Consider the following 17,654-nt stretch of genomic DNA (forward strand, 5'->3'; position numbering starts at 1 on the left):
CAAGGACTTTTATTCCTGAAAATCCTCCCCCTCTCATAGCAGCTGTCTCCTTATCCACTGGATCATTTCCAGTGATGACCAATAAGGTGTAGTGATTCCCATCTCAAAGAGATAAATGACTAGCCAGCCAAATACTCCCCCTAAGCAGCTACTACCTTGTTTTTTCACTTCCATTTACAGCAAAACCAGTGATGTGCTAAGTTGCTTCAATCGTGTCCGACTCTTCATGACCCATGGACTGTAGCCCTCCAGGCTCCTCTGTCCATGGGATTTCCCAGACAAGAATACTGGAGTGGGTTGCCATGCCCTCCTCCAGGGGATCTTCCCAACCCAGGGATGGAACCCAGTTCTCCCACATTGCAGTTGGATTCTTTACCATCTGAGCCACCAGGGAAGCCCCCAAACCATTGAAAGACCTCATAATACATTCTCACCTCCCATCTCCTCCAGTCAGGCTTTTATCCTCCACAGCTCTGCCAGCCACCCTGGAATTCTGGCTTTTATTCAAACTCACCAGGATGGTCCCCACCCGAGGGCCTTTGCACTTGCTTTTCCCTCTGCCTAAAACTCTTGCCACAAATCATCCTGTGATCAGCTCCTTCCCTTCAGCCAGGTCTCAATTATCACCTCTTCAGAGCAGCCCTCTCTGACACCATAAAAATGGCACGCTCACCCCACCTTCATCCTCTTATTCCTTTAACCCTTTCTTCTCCTTCACAATCCTTATTAGATCCTGACATAGTCCATCTCTTTCTTTCTGTTTTTCTTTATGTGTTTATTTTTGGCTGCACTGGGTCTCCGTTGCTGTGCACAGGCTTTCCCTAGTTGCTGCGAGTGGAGGCTGCTCCCTAGTTGTGGTGCGTGAGTTTCTCATCGCAGTGGCTTCTCTTACTGTGGAGCGTGGGCTCTACAGCACGTGGGCTTCAGTACTTGCAGCACAGGGGCTCAGTAGTTGTGGTGTGTGGGCTTAGTTGCCCTGTGGCATGAGGGATCTTCCCGGATCAAGGATCGAACCCGTGTCTCCTGCATTGGTAGGTGGATTCTTAACCACTGGACCACCAGAGAAGTCCATCTTCTTCTTTCTTTGTTTGCCCCATTAGAACATAGGCTCCATGGGGCAGGGGCCTTGTCTCTCTCGTTCACTGCTCTACCCCTGGAGCCTAGAAAAGTGTCTGGCACGTGGAGATGCTAAAAATGTATTCATTGGATGAAAGAACCAGAGCCCATGTCCACACAAGCAGTGGTTACTCTTGCTTCCCTATCTGGGCAGCAGCATCTACCACACACAGCAGGCTGTTTTCTGTGTGGGACTGAGCCCTCTGGCCCATCTGCTGCTCTCTCTCATATAAACACTCCCCTTGTGGGAAGGAGCCATGGGACGTGTGAAGCTATGATTGCTTTAGAAGCTGGGATCATCTCCACAAAGCTGGCAGATGTCCTGGAAGCCCGGCCACTGGGCTGAGAGTCATTCATTCATTTAGCAAAGTTTTACTGTACATTCTTCATGTGTCAGGCACGAGGCCAGGCCAAGAATATGAGCAGTGAACAAAACAGACAGAAACCCTGACCTTGTGGAAAGTAGTGGGAGCTGACTTTAAACACCCAGTAAATACATATGATCACGCACTGTTCCCTAGGGCTGGTCACCCTATAGACAGGTCAAGCTCATGCCTGATTGTGGGGAGTAGGGGGCATGGGGAAGCTCTGAGATAAGACAGGAAGAGCCTCCTGAGGCTGGCCCAGCTTGGGAAGGCCCCAAGGCTGTGGACCACACATCCTGACCCTGGGATCAGCTCTGACATTGGCAGGATGTGGGTACGTCCCAGAAAATCTGCTGACCCTCAGCAGTCTGCTGACCCTCAGCAATCTCCTGACCACTGCTGACCACGTCCCTCCACTGCTTGAGAATCTCCAGGCAGGACTTCCCCGTGACCCTCCTTCAGGGTCAACTTCAAAAGACTTGGGCTCATTTCCTCATCTGTAAAACAGAGATAATAATGGTACCTCCCTCACTAGGTTACAGTAAGAATGAAATGAAACCAATGCAAATTGTTTAGCTGCACTCCCTGACCCACAGTAAACACTCAAAAAGCATTAGTGTTTTTTTTTTTTTTCTGTTTTATTTATGTATTTGGCGACACCTGGTCTTAGTTGCCCCACACGGGATTTTCAGTCTTCATCACAGCATGCAGGATCCTTTAACATTGCAGCTTGAGGAATCTTTTAGTTGCAGCATGTAGAATCTGTTAAATATTAATAGCTCCTCAACTAGGGATCAAACCTAGTCCCCTCTGCCTCCCACACTGAGAGCTCAGAGTTTTAGCCACTGGACCACCAGGGAAGTCCAGCATCAGTTTTGTTGTTATTATTATTTATTACTGTTGCAACCATCCTCACCACTATCACCATCAGCTCCTGAGCCTAAAACTGGTCTGGCATCCAGCAGCTGCTGTGTGAAAAGTGAATTGTTAGTCGCTCAGTCATGTCTGACTCTTCACCACCCCGTGGACTGTATGTAGCGCACCAGGCTCCTCTGTCCATGGGATTCTCCAGGCAAGGATACTGGAGTGGGTTGCCATGCCCTTCTCCAGGGGATCTTCCCGACCCAGGGATCGAACCTGGTTTCCTGCTCTGCAGGCAGATCCTTTACCGTCTGAGCCACCAGGGAAGCCCCCAGTTGCTGTATATTTAAAAGTTTACAAGGCGTGGCTGGTCCTGCTAGTCCCTCCACCAGCGGGCTCCTCTCTTGCCTCCTGGCCTGGTCTCAAGCAATGCCCGTCTGCTGCCTAACTTGTACCCGTCTCTCAAAACTCACCTCCTCTTAGAAGCTTGTCTCTAAAGAACTCACCTCCTCTTAGAAGCTGTCTCTAAAGTCCCTCATCTCTCCTCCGGGACCCTGTCTGAGCGTGGCCCTCCCTCAGCCCTCTGTCAGCACCTGCTCCGACCCTCGTCGTGGCTTCTATCAGACCATGTGAAACGGCCGAGGTCCTTCTGCCTCCCCCCAGTTGGAACATGATCTAAGGCAGAAACGGGGCTGCGTCTTCCACCTCCATATGCAGTGGCTGGTAGATAGAAATAATAATAGCAGCTAACATTTACTGAGCATGTTTTATGCTTCACTTGTTAACTATTTTAAGATTTTTAAAAATTATTTTTGGCTGTGGTGGGTCTTCGTTGTTGTGCACAGGCTTTCATCCAGTTGCAGCGAGTAGAGGCTACTCCCTGCTTGTGCGTGGGCTTCTCATTACAGTAGCATCTCTTGTTTCCGAGCACGGGCTCTAGGGCACATGGGCTCCGTAGTTGCGGTGCATGGGCTTAGCTGCCCCGTGGCAGGTGGGATCTTACTTCCCAGACTAGGGACTGAACCCGTGTTCCCTCTTGCAGGCAGATTCTTAGCGATTGGACCCCCAGGCATGTCCCTTATTTATTGCATCCTTTCAACAACATGATGATGTACCAACTGTTACCATCCCCATTTTACAGACGAGGAAACTGAGGTTAAGGAACTAATAGCTCAAGGTCACAGAGCTAATGAGAGCCCAAGGTCTGAACTACTCCATGAAACAAACGTCTCTTGACTGCATGAGTTGCTCCAGACAACGTGGCTGCTCTTACTGGATCATTCCAGGAAGGCTCAGGCCCCTTGGATTCTAATTTTAAGACATGGGACATGGTGGTAATTTGTCTCCCATACTCTGTAGTTCCCCCAGGGCTTCAGCCCTCTTCAGAGATGTCTAGTTCCTTCTTAGCTGAGACAGCCACTCCTTTGGGAGGTGATTCCTGGAACTCTCTGCCAACAAGTGACAAAAAAGGCACTGTGGTTTGATTCAACAGCATCCAGAGAGCCATTTGCTGGGAGTTTGGGGAGAGTGTGAGCAAGGCCTGAGAAGCTGGACACTGCCCCCAGAGGGCCAAGGGCGGCAGCCTGTGGTCTGAGGGCTGACCACGGACGGCTATTGTGCCTGCTTGGGCTCCTCAGAGGCTCTGGCTGTACCTTGCATTTGGGTATTTATTTTCATCAGTGAGAATGGGCCCAGGGGATTGCACTCCCTTTTTTACAGATTGCCAGGCCCTCCCATAGTCCATCCGGGAGCCCTATAGCTCACTGGCCACTCTCCTTACTCCTCTCATCAACTCGCCTTCTTGCCGCCTTCCGATTTAGAAGCAGAACGTGACCATCATGGACCACCACTCTGCTGCAGAGTCCTTCATGAAGTACATGCAGAATGAGTACCGCTCCCGAGGGGGCTGCCCAGCTGACTGGATTTGGCTGGTCCCCCCGATCTCTGGAAGCATCACCCCGGTGTTCCACCAGGAGATGTTAAATTACGTCCTCTCCCCTTTCTACTACTACCAGGTAAAAGAGGGGGCTTCCTCCACTCTCTCTTGGGAGCTCAGGGGTGGAGACAGACTGTGTATCTGCACATGCGTGTGTGTGTGTGTGTGTGTGTGTTTGCGTGTGCATGTGTATGCTCACTAGTGCAGGACATACAGGGAAGAATCAGGGACACAGAGGCATATATTTAATGCTTTCTGGGCTTCACTCAAGGATGCTTTTGTCCATTTCCACAGAGGTGAGACTGAAGGAAACACCTTTCACTGTCCCTTTAGTAGCCCAGTGCTCTGCACGCCCCTTGTGCCCGCCTGCTTGGGAGGGGTGTAGACAGTCACAGAGCACCGTGGTGAGGAGCCTGGCTCCCTTTCACATGCATCTGGGGCGATTCTCCCACTTCCTAGCTGTGTGATCTCGGGTGGGTCATCGCACCCAACTAAGCCCTGATTTTCTCATCTCTGAAAAGAAGGCTATCAGCTCCATGATGGCAGAGGTGGTCAAGAATCCTGTGAGCCGGTGCACGGAAGCTCACCCCAGTGCCCTACCTAGAGTGCACTCAGGAACTGCCACCCAGTGAAACAGGCTCTTTTTTTCCTTTTTTTTTTTTTTTTTTTTTAATCAAAAAGGACCTTGGTTAGATTTAGGGAGGAGCTTCCTTGCTCTAAAGGTGAGAAGGAGGGTGACTCCTGCCCAGGACACTGTGGGCCTGTTGTCACAGCGCCTCCTTCTACTCCCAACAGCATCCCAGGTCCGACTATGCATTATATACAGTCTATATAGGCTTCCTAGAGATGAGACATCAAAAGGAAAGAGACATGTGGTCCCTCCTTCCAGGGGGACAGTTGAATGAAAATCAGCTGATCTGTGCCAGACAGGAGCTTCAAGTTTGAGGGAGACAGATGCAGCCCTTCCCTCTGTGGCTTTCAGTGAGGGGGTGGTTGCCTCCCCACTGCCCACCTCAACTTACGAGGGGTACAAAGGGCTCTCTGTCTCTCCAAGCCGGAGCCAAGCCAGGGCCTGTCTTGCCCACATAACTGCCCTCTTTTCTGAAGGTGGAGGCCTGGAAAACCCACGTCTGGCAGGACGAGAGGCGGAGACCCCAGAGAAGAGAGATTCGATTTAAAGTCTTGGTCAAGTAAGTGGGAGCGGTCGATGTTGACACCTGAATGGCAGCCCCTCCTTCTAGGCCTTGAAGGACAGGGAACAACGAGAAATGATTTGGAGGGTCTTCTCTGGCAGGCCAGTGGTTAGGACTCAGCGCTTCCACCGTGGGGTGTGTGGGTTTGATCCCTGCTGGGGGCGCTAAGATCTCACATGCCTCATGGCCCAAACACTAAAGGGTAAAACAGAAGCAGCATTGTGACAAATCCAATAAAGACTTTAAAAATCTTTTTTTTTAAAGCATATTAAAACTATTTAAAAAAAGAGAGAGAGAGGGTTTCATTTCCAGATGTGCGTGCATGATAAGTCACTTCAGTCGCATCTGACTCTTTGCGACCCTATGAACTGTAGCCCGTCAGGCTCCTCTGTCCATGGAATTCTCCAGGCGGGAATACTGGAGTGGATTGTCATGCCCTCCTCCAGGGGATCTTCCTGATCCAGGGATCGAACTTGTGTCTCATTATGTCTCCTGCATTAGCAGATGGGTTCTTTACCACAGGCACCACCAGACCCCAATTCCATGGGTCACCTGCCACCTCTGCCCCAGAATTCTCTCTCCTCTATTTTCCCAAAGGACCTGAGTGGCGGGTTGAGCAGGGGAGGGGAGTGAGACAAGGTCCATAGCTGGTAAGAAGCCTGGATTCTTTTCCCTCCACATGCCCTGCTTTAAGCGCAGGGCCCCCGTCTTCCTTTTTGGAAGCCTGACTTGGCACCTACTCTGTCTGTCCCCACAGAGCTGTGTTCTTCGCCTCGGTGCTGATGCATAAGGCCATGGCATCCCGGGTCAGAGCCACGATCCTCTTTGCAACAGAGACGGGGAGGTCGGAAACGCTGGCCCAGGACCTCGGGGCTTTGTTCAGCTGTGCCTTCAACCCCAAGGTAGCCGCCTCAGCCTGTGTGTGGGGAAGCCTGGGGCCAGTTACAGTGATTGCTGGTCCTAGATAGCCCTGAGCCTCAGGACGTACTTTGCAACTCTGTAATAGAAAGAGAGATATGTGTCCCGGGATTCCCAACTTACCCAGTAGATAAGCTTTTCATAGTGTTCCAGGAAACACAATTTGAGAAACATGTTCCTAATGATGCCAAGTCTCCATATACATGAGCTGTCCCAGAGGAATTTTATTCACATTTGCGGAGCACCTCCTATACGGGGTGTGGGGCTAAAGGCGAAGGACGCAGAGAATGGATAAGAGGCAGAGAAATAAAACGAAACCCCGAAGGGTGACTCATTCCCTCTAGCGGTGTTGGATTTGAGCCTCCGTCACTGAAGTCACTGAAGGCATCCTGGGTCAGGCTGGCCTGGGTAGAAACCTGAGGCCCTGACGTATTTCACCTGAGATTAGCTTCAGGCAAAGCATTTGTGTTTCCAAGATGCTAAAGGAGTTGAGCAATTTTGTAACCCACTCATCCTGTTTTTGTGAAAAATACGTCCGCATTCTTGGAATCTGAAATAGTGGTGGAAGGGGTAAGACGTGATGTGGGACACGAAGTGTTTTGGAGGCAGATCCCACAGGGCTGGCTGATGCGCTAGCCATGGGAGAATCAAAGAAGTGAAGATGCTGTGTGCAAATAGGTTCGGTTGGCAGGGACTTGTTAAGTACTTACCTCCTCCAGGGGACAGAGCTGATGACAGGGACCCAAGCACTGGATGCCTGGGGAGGGCGTGGAGGGAGTCAGCCTGGGAAGCGAGGGCTGACACCCACCCTGGGTGCTCTGCAGGTTCTCTGCATGGATCAGTACCGGCTGAGCCATCTGGAGGAGGAACAGCTGCTGCTGATGGTGACCAGCACTTTTGGCAACGGAGACTCCCCTGGCAACGGAGAGGTGGGTGGCCCAGGGGTCTGGAGGCTGGTAAGGGCTCGAAAGGACCAAGGAAAGGACATGGGGACTCAGCATGTCCTAAGGAGGGCATTTGGAAGTGAGAGCTCCGATCAATCTGGGTTGCCCTAACGTTAGCCATGAGCCTTCCTCCTTGGTAATTACTGGTGTATACTCGAGCCACCAAGCCTATGACGTGCTTAATATATTTCAGTAAATTGACCTGCCTTTTTAAATTCAAAAATTCATTTTTAGAGGAAACTTTATATCAGTCTCACAAATAGAAAGCCAGCAAAGAGTGGTCCCACACAAATCCAATGAAAGTCAGTTATTGAATTTTAGCCAGATACTGTTGCCTAATCATGGCTTGCTTTGTTCTTCAAAAAGAGTAATAAGCAAGTATTAAGAGAAGTGTTAAGTCTCCACTGACAGTGTGATCTGAGATTTTTCCCTAGTGTTCAGGACAAGAAAATAAAATAATTGAAACAGGAGTAACTATTTAAAAATTATAGAAAAAAGAATATTTTCCTACCATGTGATTTGATACTATTTTCCATCTGAAGTTATCTTGGAAAAAAACAAAAGAAAGTGAAAATGTTAGTTGCTCAGTCATGTCTGAGTGTTTGCAACCCCTATGGACTGTAGCCTGCCAGGCTTCTTGTCCATGGGATTCTCCAGGCAGGAATACTGGAGTGGGTAACCATTCCCTTCCTGGCCCAGGGGTCAAACCCAGGTCTCCCGCATTGCAGGCAGGTTCTTTACTACTGCGCCACCTGGGAAGTTATCTTAAGTTTCTGGGAAATCAGGGTTATTTCTGAGAATATGGAACCAATCGTCAATCTGACAAGAAGAAAGGCTCAAGTCCCATCAGGAGACCCTTTAGAGATACCCTGCTATTAGACAGCACCCCCTACTCAGCCAGGGCTGGGCTCTCCTGGATCCCCTATCAAAGGTCAGGCCCCCATGAGTTGCTGAAGCTGAAATTGTCCCCGAGTCCCAGCCAGGTGGTCCACATAAACCAATTTCCACGTGAGGATCTTGGACTTTGTTCTGCCAGATCTGGCCAGTTTTCAAATGAGCCACTGGATGACTAGGAAAAGCAGTGCTCTCATTAATCGTGTCCTGAGACTTCTATGATTCTCTTTCTAGAAACTGAAGAAGTCCCTCTTGATGCTGAAAGAACTCACCAACAAGTTCCGGTAATGCCCTTCCCCTCTCCCAGACTCTGGGTTCCATCTGACGATGGAGCTGGGGATGTACAAGAGGGGGATTTCTCTGGGACGTCCAGGCCCAAAGAGAGCCTGTCCTCAGGGATGTCGTGGGTCAAAGCAGGAAAACCAAGTACCTTTCTCGGGTCTGCAGGCCAAGGGTGGGGTTGGTCTTGGGAGTTGATGACAAGGTTCGGCAGTCAGGGAAGACAGGAAGGGGACATGTGCCCTGGTGATCCTTGCCCAGCTGGCATGAACATGTCCGGGGGCTGGCCTATGGCTTGCTGGCTCTGGGGCAGGTGGCAGGTCGGCTCACCCAGGCTCCATGCGTGTCCTCCTCCGGCAGGTACGCCGTGTTTGGCCTTGGCTCCAGCATGTACCCTCAGTTCTGCGCTTTTGCTCATGACATCGACCAGAAGTTGTCCCAGCTGGGGGCTTCTCAGCTTGCCCCAACCGGGGAAGGGGACGAGCTCAGCGGGCAGGAGGAGGCCTTCCGCAGCTGGGCCGTGCAAACCTTCAAGGTCAGTTCACAGCTGGGAGGTGCCCCATCACATGGGCAGGGAGGCTGTGGTGTGCTTGTGCCCCAGACACCTGTGCCAGGCATCCTGGGGGTCACCACCCCTACTGGGCCCTGTAGGCATGGTCCCAGTGTGGGCAGGGTTGCAGGTTGGAGGACTCAGGTCACTGCTGCACCCCAACAGCCCCCAGAAGAGCTCCACTGAGATATGTGTCCCCCAGGTGGGAGAAGGTGGATAAGATGCTTCCCTGCCCTCGGGGAGCTATGGTTTAAGATCTTCCCCCTCTGATTATCCAGGTCACTTCCTGACATCCTTGTCCTGTTTCAGTGTCCCAGCTACAGAGAACTTGGAGACAGGGCTATCTCAGCAGGTCTTTAGGGCCTCCGGCTTGACCCCACTGACTGAGAAAACTCACTGAAGCAAAGTCTTTCACCCCGCAGCAGGGCTTATGAGCACCAGCTTGAGAGGGGCCAGCATGATTCCCAAGCCCAGGTCTCCTCCACACGATTCCATATCAGGAAAATGGGAGCAAACAAACCTGTCTCATGGTGTGGGCATGCAGATAAAATGAGATGCTGCCGTTACTATTAATATTCATAATAGCAGCAACACCTACTCCATGCTAGGACCAGCCACTTTATGCAGTCTTCATAATAGCCCTACCAGATAAGTGTCCTTAGTAATTAAAGCACTTAGCTCAGTTGTAAGGAACATGGTAGCCCCAGGGGTGGTGATGCTGCTGCTGATGACAGGAATGGTTATTAACACTCGTCTGTTCCATCTTCGTCCAGGCAGCCTGTGAGACATTCGATGTCAGTGGCAAGCACCACATTGAGATCCCCAAGCTCTACACTTCCAATGTGACCTGGGACCCGCAACACTACAGGCTCGTGCAGGACTCAGAGCCTCTGGACCTCAACAAAGGTACTGCTTCCCTGCACCACGCGGAGCTTGTTTGCCCTTCCTGCTGGGGTGGGCGTGTCTGAGTCCTGAGCCTATGGTCAAGGAGAACACTGTGTGTGTGTGTGTGTGTGTGTGTGTGTGTGTGTGTGTGTGTATCTGCAGGTGTGTGTTAGTTGCTCAGTCATGTCTGACTTTGCAACACCCTGGACTATAGCCTGCCCAGCCCTTCTTTCCATGGGATTCTCCAGGCAAGAATACTGAAATGGGTTACCATGCCCTCCTCTGGGGGATCTTTCCGACCCAGGGATTGAACCCAGGTCTCTTGTGTCTCCTGCATTGGTAGATGGATTCTTTACCACTGTGCTGCCTAGGAAGCCCAAGGAGACCACTAGGACCCTCTGAACGGAGGCAGTTAGTCTAGGGCTACCAGGCGTCTCTCTCTTATTGGGTCCAAGAGTCTGTAGGGATGTAAGACCCAGGGCTTGTCTGGTCTCTGAGGAAGGGTATTCAGAAGGAAACCTTGGGAGGGTGATGGAAAGAGAAGGGTGCTCCCGTGTGCCAGACACTGTGCTGGGCTCTTTGTCCACCTGCTCTAAGCGATCTCTGACACTCAGCCCAAGTGGAAAGCTCAGACAGAGAAACTGAAGTTCAGGGAGGTACGACAAGTTGCTAGCATGAGGCCAAGCTGGGATTTGGGCCCCAGCCTTCCAACTCCAGTGGCATCCGGGTATTAGTGAAGGACATCTTGCAGAGGCAATTCCAGGCTGTGGCCTGGGAGCTCTGGATGCCCTATCAATGCTGTGCGCCCATGATTTCTCTTGCCTTGTACCGCAGCTGCAGTGGTCCTCCAGGTTTCTGCATGTTTATCCTCAGCTTCAACTATGCTCTCCTATGGATCCCAAGCCATGGGATGCTCTAGAAATCCCCATACTGGGGGCATCTAAATTGCATTTCCCAGCACCTGGCAGCACCACAGGCACCTTCTGTCAGAACAAGGGTCTTTATTTGTGATTGAGAAACATAGTGGAAAAAAAAGGCAGGGAAGGAAACCCCAGCACCGTCACTGTGAGACACCCGGGGAATGTCGGGTGTAGTTGACTCAGCGCGTGGAGGCTGCCCCGCCAGCACTTACGAGCCACGTCGCCACTTCACCGTCTCTCTGTTCCACAGCCCTGAGCAGTATGCACGCCAAGCATGTGTTCACCATGAGGCTCAAATCGCAGCAGAATCTGCAGAGTCCGAAATCCAGGTAGAGCCGAAGACAGGACTTCCGGGGTGAAATTCCACAGATTTGACTTATTCATGTATTTTTGGCAGCTCTAGCTTTCTCTAGTTGCGGTCTGCGGGGGCTACTCTCTAGTTTCGGAGCCAAGGTGGCGCACAGGCTCTAGGGTGCACAGGCTTTGATAGTTGCAGCGCACGGGCTTAGATGCTCCGAGGCATATAGGATCTCCCAGGGATCGAATCCACGCCCTCTGCGTTGGCAGGCATATTCTTTACCGCTGGACCACCAGGGAGGTCCCCACAGATTTTATTTTAATCAAGGGAAGACCAAAGTAAGTCAGTCTTTGAAAGAAGAAAACAAAAGTGTCTGCTGGCCTTAGCTACGGTGCTGTTGGTAGGACCAGCTAAACTGCTCACCCCTGTGGCCACCAGCATCTTCACATCAGGTCTCCACTAACCACGGGCCAGTTCTCCAGCTTGGGAATCGGGCACCTGCTTCACTTCCTGTCCTTTGTGATTTAACTATTTCACCAAAAAAACGAGGGCAAGAGAAATTCAAACCCTTTCGCTCTTTCTTAAGAACTTTCAGAAGTTTTGACAGGGCAGGACTTTTCCCTGCTGGGCAGCCAGTGTTATGGATTCTCCAGAGGTTTATCTGTGCTGCCCTTACATTGATTAGCAAAACTGGGCTGTGTTCTAATAAGAACCAGATTTGTGCTGGCACTAGTAAGGTTTGTGCCAATGCCCACGTATCTCCCAGTGACATGCTTTCTTTAGGCAGAGTCTGTGGCCAAGCTCTCGTGGAGGGTGGCATGGGAGGGGTACTGCCCACCCTCTCCCCACGGAGAAGCCATGGTCCCCATCAGCCCCCAGCCCTCTTGAGCACCCCAGCCCTGGGATGCCGGCAACCTGTGTTCATGGAACCAGGCAGGAACACGAAAGGAGGGCATGTTTCCTGGGGAAGCTGGCCCCACCCATCGGGGAGCATGGGAGGAAATCCTGGTGGCGTCATCAGAGGCTTCTTTTTCCTTCTCCAGCCGCACCACCCTCTTGGTGGAACTCTCCTGTGAGGGCAGCCAAGCTCCAAGCTACCTGCCGGGAGAGCACCTCGGAGTTTTCCCATGCAACCAGCCAGCCCTGGTTCAAGGCATCCTTGAGCGAGTGGTGGATGGCCCTGCCCCGCACCAGCCTGTGCGCCTGGAGACCCTCTGTGAGAATGGTGAGCCTTCTGCAGGGGAGCTTGGGTGAGGCGACCTCAGCATCCTCCCACCACCACCACCCCCAGTCCCACTGATGGGTTGGGGTGCAAACACTCATCTAGTCTTGTCCTTCTGGCTGAGTAGGGGGCTCCTGAAGCCTGCCCCAAAGTAGCCTTGCAAATAGTTCTGGACTATTTATTCTGGGCTATATATTCTGGACTATAATAGTTCCAGCAAGAAGGGATTCTTCCTTGAACTATTTGCCCAACACCATAGGCTGGGCTGTCTTTCCCCTTCATTCATTTCCTTAACTGGCCATTTCTGTTGATTGATTCATTTTTCCATCGAAACTGTAACTGCTCATACCTACGTACCAGGGGCTTCCCAGGTGGCTCAGCAGTAAAGAATCTGCCTGCAATGCAGGAGACGCAGGTTCAACCCCTCGGTCAGGAAGATCCCCTGGAGAAGGAAGTGGCAATCCACTCCAGTATTCTTGCCTGCGAAATCCCATGGAACAGAGGAACCTGGTGGGGTGCAGTCCATCAGGTTGCAAGAGTCGGACGCAACTTAGCAACTAAACTATCACCACCACCATCTGTATAGAAAGAAAGAAAGAAAAAAAATGAAGTTGCTCATCAGTTGTGTTTGACTCTTTGCAACCCCATGGACTGTAGCCTACCAGGCTCCTCTGTCCAGGCTCCTCTGTTCATTGGATTTTCCAGGCAAAAATACTGGAGTGGGTTGCCATTCCATTCTCCAGGGGATCTTCCTGACCCAGGGGTTGAACTCAGGTCTCCCACATTGCAGGCAGATGCTTTACCCTCTGAGCTACCAGGGAAGCCCAATACTATCTGTATGCTAACTGCTGCTAAGTCGCTTCAGTCGTGTCCGACTCTGTGCAACCCCATAGAGGGCAGCCCACCAGGCTCCCCCATCCCTGGGATTCTCCAGGCAAGAACACTGGAGTGGGTTGCCATTTTGTATACCAGGCTACAAAACATCTATATCCTGGGCTTGTGTGTATGTGTGCTAAGTCACTTCAGTCATGTCTGACTTTTTGTGACCCTAGGGACTGTAGCCCACCAGGCTCCTTTGTCCATGGGATTTTCCAGGCAAGAATACTGGAGTGGGTTGCCATATCTTCCTCCAGAGGATTTTCCCGACCCAGGGATCGAGCCCATGTCTCCTGCATTGCAGGTGGATTCCTTATTATTTGAGCCACCAGGGAAGCCCCCACCTGGGCTCTATACCTGTGCTAAAATGAATGAGACTTCATGTCTGCCCTCAGAAAACCTATTACTTAGTACAGGGGGCAGATATGCAAGAATAGTCATAATAATTACTATTATAATAATAACAGAAGCAGCCACCACAGGTTAGAAAAAGGCTTTTCTCTAAATGAACAACTCATCTACCTCTAGGGTGTACACCAGTCTTTGGTGAATTTAGTCACTGTGAGTCTGTGGTTCACCTGTGTGTGTACTGCTGAAGTTCAAGTCCGTGCCAGAGAGGGACTGGACTCTGGTTCATGGTTAGTTTTGCAGGATTGTGTCCACTTGGATGCCCTTCAGGGGACTATTGATCAGCCTTTCCTAGCAGTCCTATCTCTGAGCACGATCCTCCTGCACTTGAGTTGGGCACATGAGCCCTTTTGCTGTTCCTGGAACCAGAATTTCAGTGTCTTCTCTCCCCTGGAGCTGGAGGGTGGAGGATGTCTGTCCCAGATGCCTTATCACTCTTTGGGAAACCTAAACGGGGCCTCTTTCCTATCCTGTCTCCTTTCTTCCCCCTTCAGGCAGCTACTGGGTCAAGGACAAGCGGCTGCCACCTTGCTCACTCAGCCAGGCTCTCACCTATTTCCTGGATATCACCACCCCGCCAACCCAGCTGCTGCTCCGAAAGCTGGCCCAGCTGGCCACAGAAGAGGCTGAGAAGCAGAGGCTGGAGACCCTATGCCAGGTGAAGGTCGGGGCTGGTGGGCGAGGCTGGGGCAGGGTCCCAGAGTCAGGGGGAGCCTGAGCCTAGAGCTGGTTTTTAAGCTTCAAGAGGAATCCACCCCAACTTCCCAAAGCATGACTTGTCAAAGGCTGGTAGGAAGTCAGGCATCCTCTTCCATCCCATTTCTAGGACATAGTTAGTTGCATTGAGTGAACTGAGATTTTTGAATGTCTGCAGGATGCAACCTAAGTGCCCTTCCTCAGAAATTAGCTAGAAAAGGAGAAACATTCTCTCTTGTATTCCCCACACCTGGAAGAAGCCTGGAACTCAGGAAGTGTTGGAGGGTAGATGGTGTGGATGAATGGACATAGTGACAGATGTGTAGTAGTTGAATTAATAAATGAATGAAAGAATGCATTAACTCACAGGAAACTTTCTAGGCCCAAGTCTTTGCAAAGGCACTTCCAACCCAGGGATCGAACCCAGGTCTCCCGCATTGCAGGCGGATTCTTTACCAGCTAAGCCACAAGGGAAGCCCAAAGAATACTGGAGTGGGTAGCCTATCCCTTCTCCAGTGGATCTTCCTGACCCAGGAATCAAACTGGGGTCTCCTGCATTGCAGATGGATTCTTTACCGTCTGAGCTGCCAGGGAAGCCCTTTGCAAAGGCACTGGATATCATTACCATCACCATTATCTCTAATTATCTTGATTCCAGTCACCTCCACTGCCATTCTCCTGTGGCTGCACTACACTAACTCGGCGCACATTTTCTCACTTAATTCTCACATCCCCACGAGGCAGTGATGCTGCCCTCACTCCACAAAGGTTAAGTAATGGGGACAAGATCCCACAAATAGTAAGAGCCTTCAGGCAAGGTTTGAACCCAGGTCTGTATGTTTCCAAGTGTGTTAGTCACTCAGTTGTGTCCTACTCTTTGTGACCCAATGGACTGTAGCCCACCAGGCTCCTCTGTCCATGGAGTTCTCCAGGCAAGAATACTGGAGCTCTCCCCTAAATTAGGTTATGATAAAAATTTGACTGCTGCCCATGTATGATTCCAAAACACTCCCCCAAATTAGGTTATGATAAATATTTGACTGCTGCCCACCAATGGTTGACAGTAAGGTTCTAAGCACACAGGTTAGAGAAATGCTACTCCTCTCCAGCTTAGTGTTTTCAGCACCATGGACAGCGCCTAGTTCTTTGAAATCTTTGCTGTGGGAATGAATGAGTGAGTGAATGAATGAATACTGAATTGTGACAGCCTCTTTCCTCCGTGTGGAGCAAGCTCCCGGAGACACTCACATTGCCCTTGGCTTTCAGCCCTCAGATTACAACAAGTGGAAGTTCACCAACAGCCCCACATTCCTGGAGGTGCTGGAGGAGTTCCCGTCCCTGCGGGTGTCTGCCAGCTTCCTGCTCTCCCAGCTCCCTATTCTGAAGCCCCGGTACTACTCCATCAGCTCCTCCAGGGACCTCACACCCACGGAGATCCACCTCACTGTGGCCGTGCTCACGTACCGCACCCGAGGTGAGGCTGGGGCAGTGACTGTGGAGCAGCCCAAGTCTGCTACTTACTGGACAGCCATTCAACACCTCTGAGCTTTGATCTCCTCATCATTAAACACCCATCTTCCAGCCCTGTTAACAGCAGTGGGAGGAGTATGGGAGAGATCACTATGAACCAGGCACCGAGCTAACTTCTTTGTAGATGTGATCTGAGAAGCGCATTCACATGGTTTCTGAAAACCAGGCAGAGACCCTCTTTGCTCTGCTAAAGAACATTTGCAGGAGACCTGGGTTCCATCCCTGGGTTGGGAAGATCCTCTGGAAAAGGCAATGGCTACCCACTCCAGTATTCTTGCCTGGAGAATTCCATGGACAAAGGAGCCTTGCAGGTTACAATTACAGTCCATGGGGTTGCAAAGAGTCAAACGTGACTGAGCGACTTTCACTCAAAGAACATCTGCAGAGGCCAGCGCTCAGTCCTTGGGGAGGGGAGGCAGGTGCACATCCTGTGAAAAGGATTCCACCCTGAGGGAAACCAACAGGACTTCTTGGTAGGAGCACTGGAGTAGGAGTTAGGGAAGCTGAGTTGTGACCTGATTCTACCGTTACCTGAGGGGCCTTGTACAAGTCACCTTCCCTCTCTGAGACTCAGCTTCTGCAGTGAGATAGCCTTGCCCGCTCTGAGTCCCTTTCAGCTTTTGCCGACTCTGAGCACATAGAGAGTAGAGCTCAGAACCAGGAGGAAAAGCAGCCCTCTGATTAAACCCTGTTGAGCACCTGAGCGGGCAGTTCAGGGAGGAGCCACTGAAAGCATTCATGCACGGGTGGCAGGGACCACATTGGTCAGTGTGTGCTGTCCTTGCAGATGGCCAAGGTCCCCTGCACCATGGCGTCTGCAGCACGTGGCTCAGCAGCTTGAAGCCCCAAGACCCGGTGCCCTGCTTTGTGCGAAGGTAGGCACTCCTCCACTGTGTCTACTGCGGGACCACTGGCCCCAGGGAATACTGGGTTGAAAGGGAGGCTTCCGGGATTTAGATGCCACTCGGGGTCTATTGGCCTGTAAAGAAGGCACTGGGGTCATCACACCGGGAGTCTCCTCACACTGGGTCTCCCCTAGCGATAGAGCACAGCCAGGTCTCTAGCAGGGAGGTTGACAGCGGTGGTGGGCTCAGAAAATGAGGCTCAGCCTTTTCCCCAAAGGACCCCAGGGTGAGGTGATGGTGAATGTAGTTCACCTGGATGGGGGATATGAAATATCCTACTGGACTTGGGAAATCAAATTTGAGCTCGTTGTCTCCACTGCAACCCCCTGCCCCTTAACACTGCTGTCTCCACCACACCCCAGTTCCCGTGCCCCTGTCCTGTGTGCGTGCATTGGACCCAGAGTCTCTGAGAACAGGACCTCTTTCCTTCTGTCCCCTCAGTGCCAGCGGCTTCCAGCTTCCCGAGGACCGCTCCCGTCCTTGCATCCTCATCGGACCCGGCACAGGCATCGCCCCCTTCCGCAGTTTCTGGCAGCAGCGGCTCCATGAGGCTGAGCACAAAGGTATAACGGGAGGGCTCCCGGGGATGGGGAGGGCTGGTGCCCAGCGCCTGCCTGGGAGTAAAACTGTAACTGTAACCATCCCACAGACATTTCCTGGCCCCTCTCCCAAGTTTACCTCAGCCTGTGTGGAAAAATGATATGAATGCCCTGGTCCTCAGTTTCCTCATCTGTAAAATAGGGACAGTACTATTTTAGATAGGATGTGGTGGTGAAATGGGATTCCAGTTGGGTGCCCAGCTCAGCCAGCCTTGCAGCACGATCCGCCTGCCCTCTGCTGGCCACCCTGGTAACTGCA

General features: G+C 51.6%; 1 protein-coding gene across 3 annotated transcripts in view; it reads left to right on the forward strand.

The window, feature by feature from the left end:
* The window catches only part of NOS2 (nitric oxide synthase 2), a 42,758-nt gene that overhangs the window by 22,204 nt on the left and 2,900 nt on the right, over positions 1–17,654 (forward strand). For 2 of the 3 annotated variants that reach the window (XM_006046821.4, XM_006046822.4), the window contains 13 exons: positions 4,163–4,357; positions 5,386–5,468; positions 6,229–6,373; positions 7,214–7,318; positions 8,462–8,511; positions 8,867–9,041; positions 9,830–9,962; positions 11,112–11,190; positions 12,203–12,384; positions 14,160–14,323; positions 15,628–15,835; positions 16,679–16,766; positions 17,238–17,359. In XM_006046821.4, coding sequence (XP_006046883.2) covers positions 4,163–4,357; positions 5,386–5,468; positions 6,229–6,373; positions 7,214–7,318; positions 8,462–8,511; positions 8,867–9,041; positions 9,830–9,962; positions 11,112–11,190; positions 12,203–12,384; positions 14,160–14,323; positions 15,628–15,835; positions 16,679–16,766; positions 17,238–17,359 — 1,729 coding nt within the window. The remainder of the gene's footprint in view (positions 1–4,162; positions 4,358–5,385; positions 5,469–6,228; positions 6,374–7,213; positions 7,319–8,461; positions 8,512–8,866; positions 9,042–9,829; positions 9,963–11,111; positions 11,191–12,202; positions 12,385–14,159; positions 14,324–15,627; positions 15,836–16,678; positions 16,767–17,237; positions 17,360–17,654) is intronic. The other variant, XM_025281014.3, reaches the window with a different exon arrangement.

The sequence above is a fragment of the Bubalus bubalis genome, chromosome 3 (assembly GCF_019923935.1).
Source record: "Bubalus bubalis isolate 160015118507 breed Murrah chromosome 3, NDDB_SH_1, whole genome shotgun sequence".
NCBI lineage: Eukaryota > Metazoa > Chordata > Mammalia > Artiodactyla > Bovidae > Bubalus > Bubalus bubalis.